Raw genomic sequence first — 27,408 nt, forward strand, 5'->3', positions numbered from 1 at the left:
GTCAGTCTGTGGCTGATGTTGGTCATGCCGTTGCATGCGTTGTTGTTGAATGCCATGTTGTACGGCGTGTTTGAGGTGTGAGCTGGTATGTATCTCACCTTAGTTTAAAAAATAAAATAAAAATAAAATCCTTTTCCTCGAAGTTCACACCCCTTTTAAAGTCTTAAAGTGCCCATGTCTCCTGCGGATCCCGTCTATACCCCATGGTTCTTGAAGCATCTTTAGCATCCTCTACAGACTAAGATAGGGGTGGGCAACATGCGGCCCGCGGGCCGGATGCGTCCCGCGGACCGATCGTGCCTGGCCCGCTGTGCCCCACCAGAGTGCAATGACAAGCGGCCCGACAGGCCGCTTGTCATTGCACTGCTCTCAGACGCGGCGCCGCTGAGGAAATCCCGGTCACGTCACAGAGTCAGCTGACCGGGATTTCCTCTGTTACCATGCACGCGCTGGGCGGCACGGGGGGCGGGCACTGCAGTGAGCAGGAGTGGCGGCTTAGTGAGGAAAAGAAGCGGTTGCCAGCGAGCGGGAGCAGGAGATGCCACATCAGCAGTGACTCCAGGCAGCAGCGCGGATCATCGGACAGTGGGGATCGTCTGCCACTGTGACAAACCGGTAAACCCCTTGTCCAGCCAGCCCCTGGATCAGCACTTCAGCTGCCATATAGGTTTAGGGGTGGGGAGGCCGCGGAGTTAAAAACTGCAATATGGGTTTAGGGGAGGGGGGGGGGAGGGGGGGGTAAGGGACTGTCTGCCTTAATGTGTAAAAAGGGGACGCTGTCTGCCATAATATGTAAAAAAGTGTGACGCTGTCTGCCGTAATGTGTAAAAAGGGGGACGATGTCTGCCGTAATGTGTAAAAAGGGGTCGATGTCTGCCGTAATGTGTAAAAAGGGGGACGATGTCTGCCGTAATGTGTAAAAATGGGGACGATGTCTGCCGTAATGTGTAAAAACGGGGGCACTGTCTGCTGTAATGTGTAAAAAGGGGGACGATGTCTGCCGTAATGTGTAAAAAGGGGACGCTGTCTGCCGTAATGTGTAAAAAGGGGATGATGTCTGCCTTAATGTGTAAAAACGGGGGCGCTGTCTGCTGTAATGTGTAAAAAGGGGGACGATGTCTGCCGTAATGTGTAAAAAGGGGACGCTGTCTGCCGTAATGAGTAAAAAGGGGACGCTGTCTGCTGTAATGTGTAAAAAGGGATGCTGTCTGCCTTAATGTGTAAAAAGGGGGACGCTATCTGCCATAATGTGTAAAAAGAGCACGCTGTCTGCCGTAATGTGTAAAAAGGGGACAATGTCTACCGTAATGTGTAAAAACGGGGGCGCTGTCTGCTGTAATGTGTAAAAAGGGGACGCTGTCTGCTGTAATGTGTAAAAAGGGATGCTGTCTGCCTTAATGTGTAAAAAGGGGGACGCTATTTGCCGTAATGTGTAAAAAAAAAAAAGGGCACGCTGTCTGCCGTAATGTGTAAAAAGGGGACTCTCTGAGTATTTTGTGTGTTTCCCTCGAATATTCGCTGGAAGTGTTAAGCGGCCCCCCAGCTGAAATAATTGCCCACCCCTGGTCTAAGAGAAAAGGATTTACTGGTAGTTATTAAGCAGCATATAACAAACGCTACCCTATGGACCTGAGCTCACAATGTTAATGCAGCATCACAGGAATCAGCATTACTAATTAGTGAATATTGAACAACTTCTAATCCTCATCTATCTATTGCCTCAGAACTCAATGGACCTATGATGTACAAGTTGTTACATATCAATGTATCCATATCTGGGGAACATTAAAAACTTGTCCTATACATATACATATATTTATATTAATAGCATGAATCACAGTTCTAAGAAAAGACCATAATGGTTATCACATCAATAGTATTGCCTATCCTGAAATACTTGATTATGTTTTTCTTACGTCCTAGAGGATGCTGGGGTCCATATTAGTACCATGGTGTATAAACTGGTCCACGAGGAACCATTGGCACTTTAAGAGTTTAAGTTTGGGCTGGCTCCTCCCTCTATACCCCTCCTACCAGACTCAGTTTAGAAAATGTACCCGGAGGAGTTGGTCACAGCTAAGAGAGCTCCAGAGGAGTTCTTTTAGTTTTATTATTTTTAATAGAGTTTAGGCACGGGTATGCTGCTGGCAACAGCCTCCCTGCTTTGTGGGACTAAGGGGGGGGGGGAGTAGTGTCCGCCCTGCGGGGTCTGAGCCACTTACTCCACTGACAGGACACCGAGCTCCTGAGAGGATAGAACGATTGCCGCCACAGGGGATCTCTCACCCCAGCAGCTTGCCGCCACCCCCTTACAGAGCCAGAAGATCGTGGCGAGTTAGTCACCGCCCCCCCTGACGAGCGGGGAGCCGGTGTGAAGATGGCGGCAGCAGGGTAGGGAGCGCGGTATTAACCGCGCTCCGGAGCTCAGAGGCACACTTTAGGACTCTGTGAGGGGTGCCCTGAGCCAGCGCCTACACCCTGCACTGGTCAGCAAGCCTGCCTGGGTCCCTGGATCTCAGCCAGCATATACCTCAGGCCAGTATAATCCTTGTGAAGAGCGGGAAGAAGTGCTATCTTCAGGGGGCGGAGCTTCTCTGAGCGGACCCAGCAGCGTTCAGCGCCATTTCCTCTGCCTGCAGTCTTCAGCGCTGTCCCTCCACATCAACTCCAGCTATATGTACGGTACAGGCGGTTCTAGAAGGGGGGAGAGGGGGAGGCAGTGTGTATACTGTGTCTACCTATTAAGGAGCACATTCAGCGTGAGGAGGAAGTGCTGTGTGTGGGTTGGCTCCAATCTCTGTATCTCTCTGCCATTCTTGGGGGGAGGGGGGGGGGGGGAGAAACTGTCTCCCATTACCCTGTGTGTATGCGGGGTGTGTGGGGATTGCAAGCAGCCATGTCTAGAGACTCTATCATATGCTACAGAGGATAAATCTTCTCAGGAAGATCCCATTCCATGTAATAAGGATTGCACTGTTTTAGCGCATATCCCAGCTAGGGAACCGGAGTGGTTAGCCTCTCTTAATGGAGTTATTTCTCAGATTTCTCAGAGGGTTGCACAGACTGAGAATGTTACTCAGGCTTTACAGTCCACTATGGCAGTATGGTCCGGTTCTGTTCCCTCGGACCCCTCTGCGGTACACCCTCAAAAAACGGGCTCTTGCCCAAATTGCACAGGATGATACGGATACCGATTCTGACAGCAGACAGTGATGGGGATGTGATGAGGGAAGCGGCATCACTTGCTAAGGGGGTGCAGTTGATGACTGAGGCCATGAGAGATGTGTTGAATATTGCTGATGCAACTCCTGAGCAGGTTGAGGAGGCTTACTTCACTGATAATAAGAAATCCCGCTAACCTTCTATGCATCTAAATAATTAAATGCTATTTTTGAAAAATCCTGGGAGATCCCGGAGAAAAAATTCCAGATCCCAAAAAGGGTTCTGGTTGCTCTTCTCTTCCCTGAGGACGATAGTAAAAAATGGGAAACCCCGCCGATAGTTGACGCATCTGTCTCCAGACTGTCAAAGAAGGTGGTCTTACCTGTCCCAGGATCTACCGCATTGAAAGAACCAGTAGATCGCAAGGTTGACACTACGCTCAGGTCCATATACACTGCTTCAGGGGCGATACTGCGGCTTACTATTGCCTGTGCATGGATTTCTAAAGCTATAGCAAAGTGGTCAGGCACACTACTGGAAGACTTGGCTACGATGGATAAGGGTGACGTTGAATTGTTTTTACGTAACATACAGGATTCTGCGGGATTTATGGTAGAATCCATGAAGGACCGGGGTTCCATGGCTGCAGGGATCTCTATGTCCGTCTTGGCTCGGAGGGGGTCTCTGGCTGCGCCAATGGTCTGCGAACGCGGTATCCAGGAGAAGTGTGGAACCTAACCTACACAGGTCAGGCTCTTTTTGGGGAGGCGCTGGATGCGTGGATTTCCACGGCAACCGCGGGTAAGTTTCCTTTTCTTCCCTCAGTTGCACCGGCTACGAAGAAACATTTTTCTCCCAATACATCACAGTCCTTTCGGCCCGCTAGGACTAACACCTTCTTTAGAGGTGGTAGGGCTAAATCCAAAAAAAACCTGCACCTGCAGCTTCCCAGTACCAGAAGTCTACTTCTGGTGCCTCAAAATCCTCAGCATGATGGTGGACCGCACAGCTTGTAGGTCAGTCAGGTGGGAGCAAGACTCCGGCATTTCAGCCACGTCTGGGTGTTGTCCAGCCTGGATCCCTGGGTGCAGGATATTGTGTCCCGGGGACACAGCCTGGAGTTTCAAACTCTTCCACCTCACCAGAGCAGCAATGTCAGAGGTGGCAAGAATCCTCCTCTGGGCGGAAAGGCACGCAGTGGCGATGTCAGCAGTCTTCATTCCGGGAGTAGTCAACTGGGAAGCGGACTTCCTCAGCAGACACGATCTCCATCCAGGAGAGTGGGGCCCCCACCCGGAGGTGTTCGAGGGAGTAACCGATTGGTGGGGTGTACCTCACATAGGCATGATGGCCTCCCGCCTCAACAAGAAGCTAAGGAGGTACTGTTCCAGGTCGAGTGCAGTGGCGGTGGACGCACTGGTGACACCGTGGGTGTTCAAGTCAGTGTATGTGTTCCTTCCACTTACTCTTATTCCAAGAGTTCTACAGCTTGTAAAAAGAAGGGTTCAGCCAATTCTCATTGCTCCGGACTGGCCAAGGAGGGCTTGGTACGCGGATCTGCTGGATATGCTACTGGAAGGTCCACGGCCTCTACCTCTTCAGGAAGATTTTCTACAACAGGGGCCATTGTCTTATCAAGACTTACCACGGCTACGTTTGACGGCATGGCGTTTGAGCACCAGATCTTAGCTCGGAAGGGTATTCCGAGCGCGGTTATTCCTACCCTGATTCAGGCTAGGAAGGGAGTAATGTCTAAACATTACCATCAAATTTTGGTGTGAATCCAAGAAATTTCTTGCGGAGGAGTTTCGACTTGGATGGTTTCTCCTGTTCCTGCAAGCAGGTGTGGATATGGGCCTGAGATTGGGGTCACTAAAGGTCCAAATTTTGACTTTATCCATTTTCTTCCAGAAACAATTGGCTGTTCTCCCTGAGGTTCAGACCTTTTTGAAAGGGGTTCTGCATATCCAACCACCCTTTGTGGCGTCGACTGCTCCCTGGGACCTTGACGTGGTGTTGCACTTCCTGCAATCGGATTGGTTTGAGCCTTTACAGGAGGCTGAGGTCAAGTTTCTCACGTGGAAGGCTTTCACCTTTGGTGGCCTTGGCTTCTGCACGACGTGTGTTGGAAATGGGGGCTTTGTCCTGTAAAAGCCCCTATTTGGTCTTCCATGAAGATAGGACGGAACTCAGGACACGTCAACCGTTCCTTCCAAAGGCTTTTCATACCAACCAACCTATTGTGGTGCCAGTGGCTACTGACTCCTCAATTGCTTCAAAGGCCTTGGATGTTGTGAGGGCTTTGAAGATCTATGTGAAGAGGACTGCTCGTCACAGAAAATCGGACTCTGTTTGTCCTGTATGATCCCAAGAAAATTGGGTGTCCTGCTTCTAAGCAGACCATTCTCGCTTATTCTATGGCAGAATTGGCATGTCCGAAATCTGTAATCTCGTAAGGTGGGCTCTTCCTGGGCGGCTGCTTGGTCTGGGTCGAATACGTTTGCTAGGTTTTACAAGTTCGATACTTTGGTCTCTGTGGACCTCAAGTTTGGTCAATCAGTTCTGTAGGAGCCTCCGCGCTCTCCTTCCCGTTCTGGGAGCTTTGGTACATCCCCATGGCACTAATGTGGACCCCAGCATCCTCTAGGACGTAAGAGAAAATAGGATTTGAATTACCTACCGTTAAATCCTTTTCTCGTAGTCCGTAGAGGATGTTGGGCGCCAGCCCAGCGCTTCGTTTTCCTGCAGTGGTTACATGGTCAGTACTGCTTAGTTCTTAATTAAGTACTGCGTTATTACTTGGTTCAGTAGTGTTATTCAGCGGTTGCTGAGTTTTCCAGCTTGTTTGTCGGGTTTGCCTTTTTTTGTGAGCTGGTATGAATCTCGCCACTATCTGTGTAATTCCTTCTCTCAAAGTATGTCGTCTCCTCTGGCACAGTTTCTAGACTGAGTCTGGTAGGAGGGTCATAGAGGGAGGAGCCAGCCCACACTGTTAAACTCTTAAAGTGCCAATGGCTCTTGGTGGACCTGTCTATACCCCGTGGTACTAATATGGAACCCAGCATCCTCAACGGACTACGAGAAAAGGATTTACCGGTATGTAATTAAAATCCTATTATTCCTAATAGAATAAGGGCCATAGACTGTTCAGGAGAACGGATCAGATTACACTCCAAAAAAACCTAGAAAAAAACATAAAAAATAAAAATAATCAAATTAATCCAGAAAAATTCCATATTGAATTCCATCATTCAAGCCTCATAGTCGTATCGTATCCAGGCGATAAATCCAAGCAGCTTCTCGTTTTAAAAGCATCTTTCCACGGTCACCACCCCTTCTGGGTTGATCCACCCTGTCTATAATCATGCTTCTTAGTGATGCTAGTGAATGACGGGCTTCCACGAAATGTCTGGCAACAGGCTTATCGGAGCTCCCATTCTCCAGTGCTGATCTAATAGATAGGCGATGATTCGCCATCCTCTCACGAAATGGACGAATGGTTTTACCAACATACATCAAGGAGCAAGGGCAAATTAATAAACTACAAAATGAGAGGTACATGTAACTATGTTGTATGTATACCTTTTTCCCAGTGTGAGGGTGATGAAAAAATGCGCCAGCCACCATACTCCTGCATGTGGTGCAATTTATGCATCTGGAACATCACATTTTTTTTAGGCTGTAACCACATCATTGGACGTTGTGTGGGTAATCTATCTGGTTGCAACAGGATGTCTTTCAAATTTCGTGCCCATCTAAAGCTTAGCAATGGTTTTTCAGGTAGTTTTTTTTTTGCAAACATCGGGTCGGTCTTAATTACTGGTCAGACCTCCCTTAGAGCCTTTCGTATACATGGTCCAGCAGTGTCAATCATGGCGGTGACCACAAACGGGTGGGTGGTACTATCTCCAAACGGCGGGAACTGTGGTCTGGCTCCTCCCTCTATGTCCCTCCTACCATACTCTGTTTAGAAGAGGTGCCCGGAGAGCCGGTCAAAGCTAGGAGAGCTTTCCTGAGCTTTTCTAGTAAAAGTTGTTTTTAGAGTTTGTTCTTTTACAGGAGGCTTTTGGCAACAGCCTGCCTGCAGCGAAGGACTAAGGGGGGTACAGTGTCCGCCCTGCGGGGTCTGAGCCACTGACTCCGCTGACTGGACACTGAGCTCCAGAGGGGTCGGATCGGTAGCCGCCACAGGGGACCGCTCGCCCCAGCAGCATGCCGCCAACCCCTTACAGATGCTGAAGAGTGGTGAGTGAGACACAACCCCGCTAGCAAGCGGGGGGCCGGTGTGAAGAAGGCGGCAACGGGGAGGGAGCGCAGTACTAACTGCGCTCCTGGGATGGTTCAGAGGCACACAGTGCGGCGCTGTGAGGGGCGCCCTGGACCAGCGCTTACCCCCACACTGGTCAGCAAGCCTGTCGGGGTCCCCGGATCTCAGCCAGCAAGTTTTCCTCAGGCCAGTATAATATCTGAAGAGCGGAAAGACAGTGCCATTAAGAGGGCAGAGCTTCTCCTTAGAGCGGACCCAGCAGCGTTCCAGCGCCATTTTCCTGCCTGCACAGCGCTGGATGAAAGAACAGGTACCTCCACAGCAGCTCCAACTGTCAGTAAACGGTACCAGGGGGTTGTAGAAAGGATGGGAGGCTGTAAAACGGCTTTCTCTCCTATTAAGGGACACAGTCTGCGCTGGTAAGAGGTCTCCTTTTACTGAAAGCGCTGTACTGTGGGTTGGCGCCGATCTCTGTGTCTCTCTTGCCTTTCTTGGGTGGAAAACTCTGTCTGCCCCCACCTGTGTGTGTGGAGTGTTTGGTGGTCACCTTTAGCTATGTCCAGGGACACTGTGTGTCATATGCTGCAGAGGATTTATCCTCCCAGGATGATCCTATTCCATGTAATCAGGATAGCACTGGTTTATCACAGATACCAGCAAGGGAACCAGAGTGGTTTTCCTTTATCAAATCTCGGATTTCTCAGGTTTCTGACTGGGTTGCTAGTAATTAATCTACAACCCATGTATTACAGAGCTCTATGGCTGTATGGCCTGTTTCTGGTACCTCAGAACACCCCGCTATATACCCCCACAAACATGCGCTTGTTCATGTTACACAAGGCGACACGGCTACTGATTCGACACTACAGATGGTGATGGGGATGTGTTGCGGGGGTCCGCATCTCTTGCAAAGGGGGTGCAATTGTTGATGGAGGCTATCAGGGATGTGTTAAATGTTAATGATACCACACCTGAGCAGGTTGAGGAGGCTTTTTTCACTGAAAATAAAAAAAGCCTCGTTAACCTTCCCTGCGTCAAAGGAGTTGAATGCTATATTTGAAAAAGCATGGGTAAACCCTGAGAAAAAGTTACAGATCCCTAAAAGGGTCCAGGTGGCTTTTCCTTTCCCTGAGGAGGATAGGAAAAAATGGGAAAACCCTCCGATTGTTGACTCATCTGTGTCCAGACTCTCAAAGAAGGTGGTTTTGCCTGTTCCGTGTTCTACCGCTTTAAAGGAGCCGGCAGATAGAAAGATTGATAACATGCTTAAATCAATGCACGCTGCTTCTGGGACCATATTATGTCCCACTATTGCTAACGCATGGATTGCAAAGGCAATAGTAAAGTGGTCGGCTACCTTACTTGAGGATTTGGATACGATGGACAGGGATGATGTTGCATTATATTTACGCAATATACATGATTCAGCAGGTTTTATGGTAGAATCCATGAAAGACCTTGGTTCCATGGCTGCTGGAATATCTTCCATGTTTGTTTCAGCCCGTCAGGGACTGTGGCTGCGCGAGTGGTCGCCCGACGCGGAATCCAGAAAAAGTGTGGATTCCCTACCCTATACAGGTCAGGCTCTCTTTGGGGAAGCTCTAGAGGCGTTGATATCCACGGCTACAGCAGGTAAGTCTCCGTTTCTTCGCTCAGCAGCACCTACTCCGAAGAAATCCTTCTCTTCATTTGCAACGCAGTCCTTTCGGCCTAACAAGCCTAGAAGGGCCAGAACGTCCAAAACCTTCTTTAGGGGAGGTCAAGTTAAGTCCAAGAAACCTGCAGCTGCAGGTTCCCATGAACAAAAGCCTGCTACAGGTACTCCAAAGTCCTCCGCATGACGGTGGACCGCGCGGTCTGAAGGTGGGGCCAGTGGGAGTGAGATTCAGACAGTTCAGTCAGGTCTGAGTATCGTCCGGCTTGGATCCCCAGGTGATAGATATTGTATCTCAGGGATACAGGCTGAAATTTCAAAGTCTCCCTCCTCATCGCTTTTTTAAATCAGGCTTACCAACTCTGTTTGCAGACAGCACTGTACTACAAGACACTGTCCAAAAACTGGTGGAGGCACAGGTCATTTGTGCCAGTACCACCTCACATGCAGAACAAATGTTACTATTCAAACCTTTTCGTGTTACCGAAACCGGATGGTTCGGTCAGGCCCATTTTGAACCTAAAATCATTGAGCCCCTTTCTAAAGGAGTTCAAGTTCAAGATGGAGTCTCTCATGGCAGTGATATCAGGTCTGGAAGAGGGAGAATTCCTGGTATCCCTGGATATCAAGTATGCGTACCTCCACATTCGGATCTGGCTACCGCATCAGGCTCATCTCCGTTTCGCATTGCTGGATTGTCATTTCCAGTTCCAGGCCCTGCCATTTGACCTCTCCACAGCACCAAGGGTGTTTACCAAGGTGATGGCAGGATGGTTCTCCTCCACAAACAGGGTGTGAACATCATTCCATATCTGGACGATCTGCTGATAAAGGCATCATCCAAGGAGAAGCTGTTCAGTCCATTGTTCTCACAACACGCCTCCTAAGGAGTCATGGTTGGATTCTGAACCTTCCAAAGTCACATTTGGAACCAACCCAGAGGTTGTCCTTTCTGGGAAAGATCCTGGATACGGAAGTGCAGAAGGTGTTTCTTCCGCAGGAAAAGGCGTTGGTGATACAAGCTATGGTCCGGGATGTCCTGAAGCCAGCCCGGGTATCGGTTCATCAATGCATTCGTCTATTGGGAAAGATGGTGGGTTCTTACGAGGCTCTCCAGTACGGGAGGTTCCACGCTCGGACCTTCCAACTGGATCTCCTGGACTAGTGGTCAGGATCTCATCTTCACATGCACCAGAGAATTAGTCAGCCGCCAAAGGCCTTGACTTCACTCCTCTGGTGGCTCCAGTTGCCTCACCTTCTGGAGGGCCGCGGGTTCGGGATTCAGGTCCTACTAGCAACTGATGCGAGCCTTTGGGGCTGGGGAGCAGTCATTCAAGGAGTATCCTTCCAAGGAAAGTGGTCAAGCCTGGAAGCTGGCCTGCCTATCAACATCCTGGAACTAAGAGCCGTCTACAACGGTCTTCTTCAGTCGGCCTCTCTTCTAAGAAATCGGGCCATTCACGTGCAGTCGGACAACGTAATAGTGGCTTACATAAACCGACAAGGCGGAACGAAGAGCAGAGCTGCAATGTCAGAGGTGACGAGAACACTCCTCTGGACAGAAAAACACGCATTGGCGCTGTCAGCCATCTTCATTCCGGGAGTAGACAATTGGGAGGCAGACTTCCTCAGCAAACACGATCTCCATCCAGGGGAGTGGGGTCTCCATCCGGAGGTGTTCAAGGTAATAACAGACCTTTGGGGATTACCCCAAATAGACATGATGGCCTCTTGTCTCAAGACGAAGCTTCGGCGTTATTGTTCCAGGTCGATAGACCCACAGGCAGTGGACGCCCTGGTGTCTCCCTGGGTGTTCCAGTCAGTGTACGTGTTTCCACCACTCCCACTCATTCGAAGAATCCTAAAGCTCATAAGGAAAACAAGGGTTCAAGCAATCCTCATTGCCCCAGACTGGCCAAGAAGGGCTTGGTACACGGACCTTCTGAATCTACTGCAAGAAGATCCGAGGCCTCTTCCTCTTCGGGAGGACCTGCTGCAACAGGGGCCATTCGCCTATCAAGAATTACCGCTGCTACGTTTGACGGCATGGAACTTGAGCGCCTGAGACTTGCTCGGAAGGGCATTCCGTAGGTCTTTCCTACCCTGATACAGGCTAGGAAAGGGGTAACGTCTAAACATTACCATCGTATTTGGAAGAAATATCTCTAGGTGTGAATCTAAGAAGTTTCCTACGGTGTAGTTTCGACTCTGACGTTTTCTCTTCTTCCAGCAAGCAGGTGTGGATATGGGCCTGAGGTTAGGATCTGTGAAAGTCCAGATTTCGGCCCTATCCATTTTCTTTCAGAAACAATTGGCTGCCCTCCCTGAGGTTCAGATCTTTTTGAAGGGAGTTCTGCACATCCAACCTCCCTTTGTGCAGCCTATGGCGCCTTGGGACCTTAACGTGGTGTTGCAGTTCCTCCAGTCGGATTGGTTTGAGCCTCTACAGGAGGTTGAGGTCAAATTTCTTACATGGAAGGCGGTCACGTTGTTGGACTTAGCTTCAGCTAGACGCGTGTCCTAATTGGGGGCTTTATCCTGTAAAAGCCCTTATTTGATTACAGATAGAGCTGAGCTCCGGACACGTCAGCAATTTCTTCCGAAGTTTGTGTCGGCATTTCATATCAACCAACCTATTGTGGTGCCAGTGGCTACTGACTCCTCAATTACATCAAAGTCCTTGGATGTTGTAAGGGCTCTGAAGATATATTTGAAGAGAACTTCTCATCACAGAAAATCGGACTCTGTTTGTTCTATATGATCCCAAGAAAATTGGGTGTCCTGCTTCTAAGCAGACTATTTCTCGCTGGATTAGGTTCACTATCCAGCACGCTTATTGTACGGCAAGACTGCCGTGTCCAAAATCTGTCAAAGCCCACTCTACTCGTAAGGTGGGGTCTTCCTGGGCGGCTGCCGGGGTGTCTCGGCAGTGTAACTTTGCCGAGCTGCAACTTGGTCTGGGTCGAACACTTTTGCAAAGTTTTACAAGTTCGATACTTTGGCCTCTGAAGTTCAGTCAAATGGTTCTGCAGGAGCCTCCGCGCTCTCCCTCCCGTTCTGGGAGCTTTGTTACATCCCCATGGTACTAATGTGGACCCTAGCATCCTCTAGGACGTAAAAGAAAATAGGATGTTGGTTACCTACCAGTAAATCCTTTTCTCGTAATCCGTAGAGGATGCTGGGCGCCGCCCAGCGCTTCGTTTTTCCTGCAAACGTTATTTGGTTCAGTACAACTTCGTTTTAGTTGAGTACTGCAATGTTACTTGGTAAGTAATGTGTCAGTAGTTGCTCAATGTTCATGCTTCGTTGGCTTGTCGTGCCTTGTATGTGTGAGCTGGTATGAATCTCACCACTATCTGTGTATAATCCATCTCTCGAAGATGTCCGTCTCCTCGGGCACAGTTTCTAGACTGAGTCTGATAGGAATGGCATAGAGGGAGGAGCCAGCCCACACTCTCAAACTCTTAAAGTGCCAATGGCTCCTGGTGCACCCGGCTATACCCCATGGTACTAATGTGGACCCCAGCATCCTCTACGGACTATGATAAAAGGATTTACCGGTAGGTAACCAAAATCCTATTTTGTATTCGTATCCTTTTCCCGCAGATAATCGAAAACGATATGAGACCCCTCCAATTGTAGACCCCTTGATGTCTTGTCTGTCCAAAAAGATTGTTCTGCCGGTACCTGGAGCATCCTCGTTGAAGGAACTGTCAGATAGAAAGTTGGAGACTACCTTGAAGATGATTTATTCGGCGGCGGGGGTTTTACATCGCCCGGCACAGGTAGGTTGTTGGGTCTACAAGGCTATGGAAGCCTGGGCGGAACAATTGTCCTCAGGTTTGCGTGACGGTTTACCTCCGGATCAGCTGATAACTTTGGCAGAATATATTCGCGAATCAGCGTTATATCTTTGTGAGCTCTCCAAGGATATCTGTATGCTCGGAGTCAGAATTTCCGCTTTGGCTATCTCGGCCTGCAGAGCTCTCAGGCTACAGCAGTGGCAGGTGGATACTGAATCCAATAGGGCAGCAGAGGCGTTACCTTTTACGGGAGAGGTCCTATTTGGTAAGGATCTTGATGCCTGGATTTCTTAAGCCACTGGGGGTAAGTCAACTTATCTTCCTTCTGCTGCTCCAGCTCCTCGACGGAACTATATGGGTACTTCCTTTCGGTCCTTTCGTGCCTCTTCCAGGTTTCGAGGCCATGCCATGGGTGGAGCTTCCGTCACTCATGGCTCTCGAGGTAGATGCAGAGGTTCAACAGCCTCAACCCAGCCAGATGGTAAATCTTCCACCACACCCACTGCATGATGGGCTTCCCTCTCACCTGGGGGACCCCAGAGTGGGAGCTCGTCTGTGGGATTTCAAGGAGGTCTGGGTACAATCCTGTCCGGATGCTTGGGTCAGGAATCTAATCGCTTACAGTTACAAACTCGATTTTCAAATACAACCACCTCAACGTTTCTTCACCACGGGTTTGACAGCTTCCCACGACAGGAGGATCGTCTTGCAGGCGGTGGTCCAAAAACTCCTGTCCGCAAGAGTGCTGGTCCCTGTTCCCTCACATCATCGGAAACCGAGCTTTTACTCAAGACTGTTTCTCGTACCGAAGCTGGACGGCTCGGCTAGGCCAATTCTGAACTTAATGGATCTCAATCCTTTTTTGAGAAGGTTCAGATTCAAAATGGAGTCCCTTCAGTCTGTTATTGCCGGATTAGAACAGAACGAGTTCATGGCGTCCTTGGACATCAATGCTGCCTTCTTACATGTTTCCATTTGGCCTCCACATCAGGCTTTTCTCTGGTTCGCTATACAGGACGCTCATTTCCAATTCCATGTCCTTCCGTTCGGTCTCTCTTCAGCCCCCAGTGTGTTCACAAAGATCATGGTCCTACTTCGAGTACAGGAAGAGAAGATGTTCCCTTATCTGGACGCTCTGCTGCTGAAGGCCCACTCTGCGGTCCAGTTGCTTCAAAATATCCGGATAACCCATGACCACCTGATTCGACTTGGGTGGATCCTGAACTTCCTGAAGTCTTACTTATGCCCCTCGCAACGGTAACTGTTCTTGGGGATGATCCTCGACATGGTCTGTCAGAAGGTTTTTCTTCCTCAGGACAAGATCCTCTCTCTTCAGACGTTGGTGAGGTTGGTCCTTCGACACAGTCGGGTATTGATGCATCTGTGTACCCGCCTCCTGGGGAAGATGGTAGCGGTGTTCAAGGCCCTTCCATACGGACGGTTCCACTCAAGGCCCTTCCAGCTGTGTCTCCTACATCAGTGGTCGGGGTCTCCTCTATTTCTTCATCAGCAGGTGATGCTGTCTCAGAAAGCACGATTGTCTCTCCTCTGTTGGCAAATTCGATTAATCTGTTGGAAGGGAAACGGTTCGGCGGTTGGAATTGGACTCTCCTCACCATAGACGCAAGCCTGCGAGGGTGGGGGGCTGTGACCCTTGAACACCGGTTTCAGGGCGCTGGTCACCCCATGAATTCGCTCTCCCGATAAACATAATCGCATTGCGGGCAGTGTACAACTCCCTACTTCAGGCAGATCACCCGCTTCTCGGTCGGGCTGTCAGAGTTCAGTCCGACAACGCCACGACGGTGGCATACATCAACCGTCAGGGCGGCACTCGCAGCCGTGCGGCGATGAGAGAGGTCACCAACATCCTCCTCTAGGCAGGGGAATACGTTCTGGCCTTGTCGGCAATCTTAATTACATGGGTATATAATTTGGAAGCCGATTATCTCAGCCGCCAGGACATTCACCCAGGAGAGTGGACACTCAATCCTCCAGGTGTTTCGTCAGGTGGTCCACAGGTGGGGAAGACCACAGATCGATCTCATGGTATCACGCCTGAACCATCAACTGCCTCTTTACTACTCTCGGATGAGAGACAGTGGATGCCGTCACGGCTCCTTGGAACTTCCAGTTCGTTTATCTCTTTCCACCTTTCCTGTTACTACACCTCGGGTTCTGCAATGCCTACAGAGAGAAAAAGCGCTGGTTCTCCTAGTGGCTCCGGATTGGCAGTGCAGGACTTGCTATTCCGCGCTACACCTGTTGTCAGTAGCGGAGCCTTGGCACCTACCACTACGGGACGATCTACTACAACAAGGTCCTTTTCTTTATCCAGACTTACGCAGGCTACGTTTGATGGCGTGGCTGTTGAGAAGGCCATCTTGAGGAGGAAGGTGATTCCTCGTACGGATATATGTACTATGCTCCGAGCTCGGAAGTCGTTCAAGTCGTCTCACTATTACTGCATTTGGAAAGCTTATGTGGCCTGGTGTGAACGACAAGAGTTTTCCCCTTCGGTTTTTCACTTAGCCCGCCTACTTTGTTTTCTGCAGTTGGGTTTCTTGGCTGGGCTGAGACTTGGTTCGCTAAAGTTTCAGGTCTCTGCTCTTTCTGTTTTCTTACAGAAGAAATTAGCCTTGCTGCCGGAAGTTCAGACCTTCTTTCAGGGGGTTCTCCTAATACAACCTGTCTTTCGCCCTCCAACGTCTCCTTGGGACCTCAACCTGGTCTTCTTTTCTACAGTCTCCTTTATGCGAGCCTCTGGAGTCGGTGAAAATGAAAATCTTACCTGGAAAGTTGTCCTTCTCCTGGCTCTGGCTTCGGCCAGATGGGTGTCGGAACATGGGGCTCTCTCTTGCCGACCTGTTTACCTGGTATTCCATGAGGATAGAGCTGAGCTTTGTACTCTCAGCGGATTCTCCGGATTCTAAGTCTTTGGATGTTGTCAGGGCGCTCAGGATCTATGTAGATAGGACTTCTGCTATTCGAAAGTCTGATTCCTTATTTGTTCTCTATGATGCCGCCCATCCTGGTTGGCCCGTTGGATACGTCTGACAATCAGAAAAGCTTATGTGGCGGTTTCTCGAGAACCTCCGTCTTCCATTTCGGCACACTCTACATGCTCTGTGGGACTTACGTGGATGGCCGCCCCTGTGGTTTCCATGACTACTTTATGTCGTGCTGCCACTTGCTCGGGCCAACATACGTTTATCAAGTTTTACAGGTTTGATACTTTTTCGACCTCTGCATTGCAGTTTGGCCGGGCAGTTTTGCAGGACTCTCAGCGCTCTCCCTCCCGTCATAGGAGCTCTGGGACGTCTCCACTGTAGCTGCTCCAGTGGATGAGTGGATCCCTAGTGGATGAAGGACAGATCAGGATTTTGGTACTTACCGATAAATCCCTTTCTCCGATTCCACAGGGGACACTGGACGCCCACCCAGCGCTGTTTTCCTCCTACTTCACTTCTCTGTTTGCTTGTCACTGAGTGACTGCTAGTTTTGTTCATATTCACCTTCACTACAGTTGTTTGTTCCCAAGGTTCCTTGGTGTTATCCTGTTTTCGGTGACTTAGTTAACCTCCTCTGCTTTAACGTTGGTTTCTTCCAGCTCTCCTTGGGCACAGTTTTAGTAGACTGACTTGGCGGGGGGACATAGTAAGGGAGGAGCTAGTCACATTGATAAAAATTAAAGTGCTAGCTCCCAGTTACTGCCTACTATATCCCCACTGTAACTGTAACTGCTCTCCAGTGTCCCCTGGGGAACCGGAGAAAGGGATTTATCGATAAGTACCAAATTCCTGATTTTACACACAAAACAAAGAGGAAGAGTTGCCAGCTCAAAAAGCGACCATGCCACAAAATAATTAGAAGAAAAATTACCTGTCATGTGAATAAAATAAGGGTCTCTAAGATTGTACCTGCCAATGTTAACTATTTCTACCAGAATCGATCGTGGTTGATGGGCAGTGCAGTCACTCAAAGATGAGCTGTAATGCCCATGGAACAGACCATGTGTTCTGTTAGGTATGCCTTTGGGTCTGGGATAATTACAACATTGATGGGATGCTTGGGATTGAATTGAGGCAGCAATGTATATTTCTGGAAACTACAGATCTGTTTAAGACCGTTAAAAACTCAGGGGGGGATGTAATTGGTTTGAGAATCAGATAGTGAGACATTTTGGGAGAGTTCTCCTGGTTGTTTTTTTTTTTTTTTTTAAGTGGCAATCATTTATATGGCAAAACAAGGTTGATTTTGCCACGTAAATGATTGCCACCTTAAGAAAACATCTCTCCCAACATCTCTCCTTTCTGATTATCACACCCTATTACATTCCCCTTAGTGTTAAGGAGACTATTCACCTGTCTTTTTTTTTTTTTTTTTTTTTGATAGCAAGGATTGCTCCAAGTTATTCCCTCGACAAAATAGAAGTGGTCGAATTTAATGTTAGAACTTTGAGGTTGTTGGCTATTCTTCTAAAAAGCTAATTTTGTCTTGAGCTGTGCAGAAAAAATGAAAATACGCTTTTTGGATTAATTTCTTAATACAAGTTCTGGCGCTACGACTGAGCTGGTTCCCTAAACTGCTGTAGAGTGAGAGATAGTCAATCTCTCATATAACTGAAAGTGACAATAGGAAAAAAACAGCGCTCACAATGAATCTAGTAATTGTATAAAATAATTCACATCAATTTAATAACACACTGTAAACACATTAAAAGGTGATTCTCAGATAAAACCGTAAATACAGTGCCTCTATTGCCAGTCTCTGAACCCCAATTGGTTATTAGTAAAGGCACACCTGATGGTATTAGTGTCCTTGTGACCGGTCACACTATCAACAGGATCCTTTAGTAATATGCAGATATGGCCAATCTGTTTGGTATATAATTACCAGATTCTTTGTGGATTGACCGGGTATCCAACCTAGCGAGGGTCCAAATGCTGTTTCCGATCCTACGCAGATGATTGGTGGTTCTCCCTTTATTAAATTTTCACGTTCTTAAGCTGGAAGTGTCCAAGGATGGAACAACTGAAAAAACGTCCTGTGAGGTAGCCTTGTGGTGTCTGGGTCAGAGGCTGGTCCTCTTACGCGTTTCGCTTCCATTTGGCAGTTTATCAAAGCTACTGGTGCTGGGCTCATATGGCTCTTATATAGGGTAACCAATTACCCATACAGTTAGCACCTGTTAAGATCTAATTATATTTATAAACACAAAATGGTTTTATGTTCACATATATATCAGCAGAAAGGCAAACTCCCTTTAAAATTCATAATTAAACTTAAAAACGAGGTTGGTAAATGTCTAAAAATACGATTTTTATTAAGTGTAAATCTGGGTCCGATCACATGACCCAGGTCACAGGATATAAGCTTTCCACTCATTTGGTTTCATATTGGTCAGTAGTATACACATTCCTGTAGTCAATCCACAAAGAATCTGGTAATTATATACCAAAGAGATTGGACATATCTGCATTTCTCTTACGTCCTAGAGGATGCTGGGGACTCCGTAAGGACCATGGGGTATAGACGGTCTCCGCAGGAGACATGGGCACTATAAAGAACTTTAAGTATGGGTGTGCACTGGCTCCTCCCACTATGCCCCTCCTCCAGACCTCAGTTAGATCCTGTGCCCAGAGGAGATTGGGTGCACTACAGGGGAGCTCTCCTGAGTTTCTCTGAAAAAAAATGTTATTAGGTTTTTTATTTTCAGGGAGCACTGCTGGCAACAGTCTCCCTGCATCGTGGGACTGAGGAGAGAGAAGCAGCCCTACTTAAGTGATAGGCTCTGCTTCTTAGGCTACTGGACACCATTAGCTCCAGAGGGAGTCGGAACGCAGGTCTTTCCCCGCCGTTCGTCCCAGAGCCGCGCCGCCGTCCTCCTCACAGAGCCGGAAGACAGAAGCCGGGTGAGTATAATAAGAAAAGAAGACTTCAAGGCGGCAGAAGACTTCAGAACTTCCCTGAGGTAAGCGTGCAGCGGTAACGCTGCGCGCCATTGCTCCCACACACTACACACACTGGCAGGCACTGTTGGGTGCAGGGGGGGGCGCCCTGGGCAGCAATATAAACCTCTAGGCTGGCATTTATATTGATATAGGCTGCGGAGGCAGTTATAAAATTGAGCGGGGCCGAAGCCCGCCGCTGGAGGGGGCGGAGCTTCGTCCCTCAGCACTAACCAGCGCCATTTTCTCCACAGAGCACTGCAGAGACGCTGGCTCCCTGGACTCTCCCCTACTGAACACGGTGACAGAGGGGGGGGGGGGGGGCACTTGTATGGCGCAGTGAGTGTATTACACGGTTATTATATATAAAAGCACTATATCTGGAAATTTGTTTCCAGTGTCAGTTGGCGCTGGGTGTGTGCTGGCATACTCTCTCTCTGTCTCTCCAAAGGGCCTTGTTGGGGAACTGTCCCCTTATAGATATATCCCTGTGTGTGTGGGGGTGTCGGTACGCGTGTGTCGACATGTCTGAAGCGGAAGGCTCATCTAAGGAGGAGGTGGAGCAGATGATTGTGGTGTCTCCGTCGGCAACGCCGACTCATGATTGGATGGACATGTGGAATGTTTTAAATGCAAATGTGACCTTATTACATAAGAGAATGGACAAAGCAGAGTCCAGGGAAAAAGCCGGGAGTCAATCCACGGCTTCGACTGGGTCACCGGGCCCTTCTTGGTCTCAAAAACGTCCCATATCCCAAATAGCAGACACTGATACCGACACGGATTCTGACTCCAGTGTCGACTATGATGAGGCGAGGTTACACCCAAGGGTGGCCAAAAGTATTCATTATATGATTATTGCAATAAAAGATGTTTTGCATATCACTGAGGACCCCTCTGTCCCTGACACGAGGGTGCGCATGTATAAGAAAAATAGACCTTAGGTTACCTTTCCCCCATCTCATGAGCTGAACGAGTTATTTGAAAAAGCTTGCAAATTTCCAGACAAAAAACTGCAGATTCCCAAGAGGATTCTTATGGCGTACCCTTTCCCTGCACAGGAGAAGGTACGGTGGGAATCTTCGCCCAGGGTGGACAAGGCTTTAACGCGTCTGTCCAAGAAGGTGGCGCTGCCGTCTCCAGACACGGCAGCCCTCAAGGATCCTGCTGATTGCAGACAGGAGACTACCTTAAAATCTTTCTATACGCATACGGGTGCTTTACTCAGACCGGCAATTGTATCGGCGTGGGTATGTAGCGCAGAAGCAGCTTGGACAGATACCTTGTCAGCTGACCTGGATACCCTAGACAGGGATACCATTTTATTGATCTTAGGTCACATTAAAGACGCAGTCTTATATATGAGAGACGCTCAGAGAGACGTTGGGCTGCTAGGTTCAAGAGCCAACGCCATGGCGATTTCTGCTAGACGAGCCCTGTGGACCCGACAATGGACGGGTGATGCCGACTCAAAGAAGCATATGGAGGTTTTACCTTACAAAGGTGAAGTTTTATTTGGGAATGGTCTTGCGGACCTGGTTTCCACAGCTACCGCAGGTAAATCTACTTTTTTGCCTTTTGTTCCCCCACAGCAAAAGAAAACTTCACAATATCAGATGCAGTCATTTCGGTCGCATAAGTCCAGAAGAGGTCGGGGCTCCTCCTTCCTCGCCAGAGGTAAGGGAAGAGGAAAGAGAACGCCTGCTTCGGCTAGTTCTCAGGAGCAGAAGTCCTCCCCGGCTTCTGCTAAATCCACCGCATGACGCTGGGGCTCCACTGAGGGAGTCCGCACCGGTGGGGGCACGTCTTCGACTCTTCAGCCAGGTCTGGGTTCTTTCAGACGTGGATCCTTGACGACGGAAATTGTTACCAAGGCTACAAACTGGAATTCGAAGAGGTGCCCCCTCGCCGATTTTTCAAGTCGGCCTTGCCAGTTTCTCCCCCGGAGAGGGAAGTAGTATTGGCTGCAATTCAAAAGCTGTGTCAACAGCAAGTGATTGTCAAGGTTCCCCTGGTCCAACAGGGGAAAGGGTACTATTCAACCCTGTTCGTGGTCCCGAAGCCGGATGGTTAGGTCAGACTCATTTTGAATCTAAAATCCCTAAACCTGTACTTGAAAAAGTTCAAATTCAAGATGGAATCGCTCCGGGCAGTGATCTCCAGCCTGGAAGGGAGGGATTTTATGGTATCACCTGGACGTGAAGGATGCCTACCTTCATGTCCCCGTATATCCTCCATCAGGAGTACCTGAGATTCGCTGTACAGGACTGTCACTACCAGTTTCAGACGTTGCCGTTTGGGCTTTCTACGGCACCAAGGATTTTCACCAAGGTGATGGCGGAGATGATGGTGCTCCTGCGCAGGCGAGGAGTCACAATTATCCCGTACTTAGACGATCTATTAAAAGCGAGATTGAGAGATCAATTGCTAAAGAGCGTGTCGATCTCCCTGAGAGTGCTACAACAGCACGGTTGGATTCTCAATCTGCCAAAGTTACAATTGGTTCCAACGACTCGACTATCATTCCTAGGCATGATTCTGGACACGGAACAGAAGAGGGTTTTTCTCCCAATGGAAAAAGCCCAGGACCTCCAGAACATGGTCAGAGACCTGCTAGAACCAAAAAGAGTGTCTGTTCATCAATGCACTCGAGTTCTGGGGAAAATGGTAGCAGCCTACGAGGCCATCCCCTTCGGCAGGTTCCATGCGAGGACATTTCAGTGGGACCTTCTGGACAAGTGGTCAGAGTCTCATCTACAACTACATCAGAAGATAAGCCTGTCCCCCAGGGCCAGGGTGTCTCTCCTGTGGTGGCTGCAGAGTGCTCACCTTCTAGAGGGTCGCAGGTTCGACATTCAGGACTGGGTTCTGTTAACCACGGACGCGAGCCTCAGGGGCTGGGGAGCAGTCACACAAGGAAGAAATTTTCAGGGACTATGGTCAAGCCAGGAGGCTTGTCTACACATCAACGTGCTGGAATTGAGGGCCATATACAACGGCTTACGACAAGCGGAGAATCTTCTTCGCGACCTACCGGTGCTGATTCAATCAGACAACGTCACCACCATGGCTCATATAAACCGCCAAGGTGGGACAAGGAGCAGAGTGGCAATGGCGGAAGCCACCAGGAATCTTTGCTGGGCGTAAAATCACGTAAGCGTTCTGTCAGCGGTCTTCATACCGGGAGTGGACAACTGGGAAGCAGACTTCCTCAGCAGACATGATCTCCATCCAGGAGAGTGGGGTCTTCATCAAGAAGTCTTTGCAGAAATAACAAGTCGTTGGGGACTTCCTCAAATAGACATGATGGCGTCACGCCTCAACAAAAAGCTTCGGAGGTATTGTGTGAGGTCAAGGGACCCTCTGGCAGTAGTGGTAGACGCCCTAGTGACACCATGGGTGTTTCAGTCGGTCTATGTGTTCCCTCCTCTGCCTCTCATCTCAAAAATATTGAGAATCACAAGACGAAAAAGAGTACAGACAATACTCGTTGTTCCAGATTGGCCTCGAAGGGCCTGGTATTCGGATCTTCAGGAAATGATCACAGAAGATCCGTGGCCTCTTCCTCTCAGAGAGGACCTGTTGCATCAAGGGCCCTGCGTATTCCAAGACTTACCGCGGCTACGTTTGACGGCATGGCGGTTGAACACCAGATCCTAGCTGGGAGAGGTATTCCGGAGGAAGTCATCCCTACTCTGATAAAGGCTAGGAAGGAGGTGACGGCGAAACATCATCACCGTATTTGGAGGAAGTTTGTATCTTGGTGTGAAGCCAAGAATGCTCCTACGGAAGATTTCCATCTGGGCCATTTTCTCCACTTTCTACAGACAGGAGTGGATATGGTCCTGAAGTTAGGCTCTATTAAGGTACAGATTTCGGCCCTATCTATATTCTTTCAGAAGGAATTGGCTTCTTTCCCAGAAGTCCAGACTTTTGTGAAGGGAGTGCTGCAAATCCAGCCTCCTTTTGTGCCCCCGGTGGCACCTTGGGACCTTAACGTGGTGTTAAGGTTCCTAAAATCTCACTGGTTTGAACCTCTTCAAACGGTGGAATTAAAATTTCTCACTTGGAAGGTGGTCATGTTATTGGCCCTGGCATCTGCACGGCGGGTGTCCGAATTGGCGGCCTTGTCTCACAAGAGTCCCTATTTGATTTTCCATGTGGATAGAGCTGAGTTGAGGACTCGTCCTCAATTTTTGCCTAAGGTGGTTTCTTCATTTCATATGAACCCAACCTACTGTGGTGCCTGTGGCTACGGGTGACTTGGAGCACTCCAAGTCCCTGGATGTAGTCAGGGCCTTAAAAATTTATGTAGCCAGGACTGCTAGGGTTAGGAAAACAGAGGCTCTGTTTGTCCTGTATGCAACCAACAAGGTTGGCGCTCCTGCGTCTAAGCAGACTATTGCTCGCTGGATCTGTAACACGATTCAGTAGGCTCATTCTACGGCTGGATTGCCGTTACCAGATTCGGTAAAGGCCCATTCCACTAGGAAGGAGGGCTCTTCTTGGGCGGCTGCCCGAGGCGTCTCGGCGTTACAGCTTTGCCGAGCAGCTACTTGGTCGGGTTCAAACACTTTTGCAAAATTCTACAAGTTTGATACCCTGGCTGATGAGTACCTCACGTTTGCTCAATCGGTGCTGCAGAGTCATCCGCACTCTCCCGCCCGGTTTGGAGCTTTGGTATAAACGCCATGGTCCTTACGGAGTCCCCAGCATCCACTAGGACGTAAGAGAAAATAAGATTTTAAACCTACCGGTAAATCTTTTTCTCCTAGTCCGTAGAGGATGCTGGGCGCCCGTCCCAGTGCGGACTGAGTCTGCAAGACTTGTATATAGTTGTTGCTTACATAAGGGTTATGTTACAGTTGGGATCGGTCTTTGACTGATACTATTTTTTGTTCATACTGTTAACTGGTTGCGTATATTCCAGGTTATACTGTGTGGTTGGTGTGGGCTGGTGTGAATCTTGCCCTTAGATTAACAAAATTCTTTCCTCATATTGTCCATCTCCTCTGGGCACAGTTTCTCTAACTGAGGTCTGGAGGAGGGGCATAGAGGGAGGAGCCAGTGCACACCCATACTAAAAGTTCTTTATAGTGCCCATGTCTCCTGCGGAGCCCGTCTATACCCCATGGTCCTTACGGAGTCCCCAGCATCCTCTATGGACTCTGAGAAAAAGATTTACCGGTAGGTTTTAAATCTTATTATTACTAAAGGATCCTGTTGATAGTGTGACCGGTCACAAGGACACTAATAACATCAGGTGTGCCTTTACTAATAACCAATTGGGGTTTAGAGATTGGCAATATAGGCTCTCTATTTATGGTTTTATCTGAGAATCAGCTTTTAATGTGTTTACAGTGTGTTATTAAATTGATGTGAATTATTTTATACAGTTACCTGTTCTAGATTAATTTTGAGCGCTGTTTTTTTCCTATTGTCACTTTTAATTTGGTCTTGAGGTTTGTTTTGAAAGGTAGATTTGAAAATATATACAGAGATAACAGAAATTGCCTTCCCTCATGGTTCTTCTGACCCTTCACAGTTTGGATTGCTTGGCTTCCAAAGAAAATAATCCTCCTCTCTTTTAATACGAAACAGGATGATGGCGCATTGTGAGGGATCAGTATGGGACTCCCACGGTCATCAGACTGATGCCGGAATCCTGACAGCTGGATCCCGGCGGCGAGCACAGCGTGTCCCCTCGCAGGCTCTCTGTGCTCGCCACCCTTCGGGCCTGTTGACCACACTAATTTATTCCCCCTCGGGGGGTAGCGTGGACCACCCCCCGAGTAGGGAATCCGGGCCTAGGTTTCCCTTGGCTGTCGGGATCCCGACAGCCGGGAAAGTAACTGTTTCCCCATCCAGAAATTTATTTTGCCCTATGAACAACATTTGTGAGCTCTGTTTGTCTGGAAACCTAAGACATTAAAAAAATGTCTGAGACCCAACCTGGTTTTGCCTTGTAAATGATCGCCGCTTTAAAAGTATAGCCGTTCTCGGACGAAATCTCTCACCTTTGCCAATTCTGACCCTATAACATTTACCCCACGACTGTTTCAGTGCTATGTCTTCTCCTGAATCCTGTTTGGAATGTATATCATAAATATCATGTGTTGTAAGGCCAAGTATCAGTCACTTTCTCAATAACCTTTCCTAGAAAAGGAAGGTTTTATACTGGTCTCTAGTTGGTCATGCAGTCGTGATCTAAATTTAGGCTTTTGAAGCAGAGGTCTAACAATTGCTTCATTTAGTGGTTCAGGAAAAATGCCTGTCTGCAAAGAGCATTGAACATTTTTTGCAAATATAGTGCCGATTTATGTCCATGCACCCTATTAGAAGCTTGGTTGAGGCAGGGTCCAGATCACAGGTGGTCGGTTGCAACATTCAGGCAATTTCAACAATATCTCTTACATCCATTGTTTCAAAGCTGGTCAATGAAGATAGGTGGCTTACATTGGCAGGCTTGGTAGTTTGGCACAGCTTGGATGGCACTGTGGAGATTCCAACTCAGATGACAGATACTTTATCTGCAACACTATAGAATACATCATGTAAATTAATGCTCATTACACAAATTGCAGTGTTGGGATCAATGTAAATAAGTTTATTTATTTTTTTGTTTTTGCCAAACCAAAATCTAGATAGTTCTGCATACACTGTAAATCAGTAGGTAGTACAGTTGCAGACCAAAGGGAAAGAAAACGCACACAATGAAAAATGTACTGGACTTTGTTTTCGAATTGTGAAATCATGCTCCCTTTTTTTCTTTTTTCTTTTAGGATTCCCGGAAATTTTTGAATTATCTTAATTCCAGGTTTCAAGATAAATGGTAATCTGCATAAAAGTTACTACATGTAGTTATGGGCCAATCACGATTTGCCTTAGGCAAGTGGCCTTTTTTATCTAGTTTGTTGACCTTATTCTTAGTGAATCTGTTACTTACACAGTAAAGAGCTATTTTGCCAATTTTCAGCCCATCAATTTGCTGGAATTTAGTGACTATAGGGGAGATTTATCAAACCCGCATCTAGCTATAATTTATCTAGCACAGTCTAGAAAATAACAGTTACAACCTGATTTGTTGCTCATGGCAAATTCTCCACTTTATCTCTTTTGAAGATTTGATACATCTCCCGAAATGTCTCAAAGTAAATGCAGCAGTTTGGATGTGTAAAACGCTGGTAATGGATGGTGGGTTGAAATCACCACCAAACATGTTTAGTATATTCTCAAAGGCCTACATTTCATGTACAGTTGGTATGAAAGAACTTGGCATAACTGGTATTGCCTGCTCAAAAAAATAAAGGTAACCCTTAAACAACACAATGTAACTCCAAGTCAATCACACTTCTGTGAAATCAAATTGTCCACTTAGGAAGCAACACTGATTGACAATCAATTTCACATGCTGTTGTGCAAATGGAATAGACAACAGGTGGAAATTATAGGCAATTAGCAAGACACCCCCAATAAAGGAGTTGTTCTGCAGGTGGTGACGACAGACCACTTCTCAGCTCCTATGCTTTCTGGCTGATGTTTTTGTCACTTTTGAAAGCTGGCGGTGCTTTATAATAATAATAATAATAATTTTATTTATATAGCGCTCTTTCTCCAATAGGACTCAAGGCGCTTAACAGATACACAGCATAATATAGTACAGAAAAATAATGAAGTACATTTTTCATAAAATACAGAAGCATGAAGATACTAAAAGAGACACTATGGAAATGCTTGAGTAAACAGGAAAGTCTTGAGTCTACTTTTGAAGGATTCTATAGTTGGGGCCTCTCGCACTGTGCTGGGAAGTGAGTTCCATAGAGTCGGAGCCGCATGACTAAAAGCTCGACCCCCAGATGAATTACGGTAGATTCTAGGTACTGCTAAAAGTCCTTCATCTACAGATCGCAGTAATCGAGTGGGGCAGTATGGGATCAGAAGCTGTTTCAGGTACCTTGGGCCTTGGTCATGTAATGCTTTGAAACTCAGTAAGCCAATCTTGAAGAGGATTCGCCATCTTACAGGCAGCCAGTGAAGGGAGTAGAGGATGGGTGTTATGTGGCTGGAACGGGGCTGGTTGGTTAACAGCCTGGCAGCTGTGTTTTGCACCAGCTGTAAGCGTTGCAATTCTTTTGCTGGTAGACCAAGGTAGAGGGCATTACAGTAGTCTAATCAAGATGATACAAATGCATGTATGACTTTTGGCATATCATCTGAGGGAATTAAGTGCTTGATTCTGGCTATGTTCCTCAGGTGAAAGAATGAGGATTTGATTGTGGCTGATATCTGATGTTTAAGTGTCAAGCCATCATCCAGGACAACGCCAAGATTCCGCACATGATCACTGGTCTGTAATTCTGAATCCCCGAGTGTAAGTCCAGTTGGTTGGCTATGCTGCAGTCTTGTCCTTTGATGTTGCGGTCGTATTATAAGGACCTCTGTTTTATCCGGGTTCAGTCGCAGCCAACTGGCGCTCATCCACTCCTGTAGTTCAGCTAGACAGCCATTCAGGGTTGCTACTGGGTTATCACTCTAGTGGTAGCATGAGACGGAGTCTACAACCCACACAAG

General features: G+C 48.0%; 1 protein-coding gene across 6 annotated transcripts in view; it reads left to right on the top strand.

The window, feature by feature from the left end:
* SYCP2L (synaptonemal complex protein 2 like) overlaps positions 1–27,408 on the top strand; it is a 905,846-nt gene that overhangs the window by 329,386 nt on the left and 549,052 nt on the right. For all 6 annotated transcript variants that reach the window (XM_063923155.1, XM_063923158.1, XM_063923156.1 and 3 more), the window contains exon 11: positions 25,620–25,669. In XM_063923155.1, the coding sequence (XP_063779225.1) occupies positions 25,620–25,669 (50 nt within the window). The remainder of the gene's footprint in view (positions 1–25,619; positions 25,670–27,408) is intronic.

Source organism: Pseudophryne corroboree, chromosome 5 (assembly GCF_028390025.1).
Source record: "Pseudophryne corroboree isolate aPseCor3 chromosome 5, aPseCor3.hap2, whole genome shotgun sequence".
Classification (NCBI taxonomy): Eukaryota; Metazoa; Chordata; class Amphibia; order Anura; family Myobatrachidae; genus Pseudophryne; species Pseudophryne corroboree.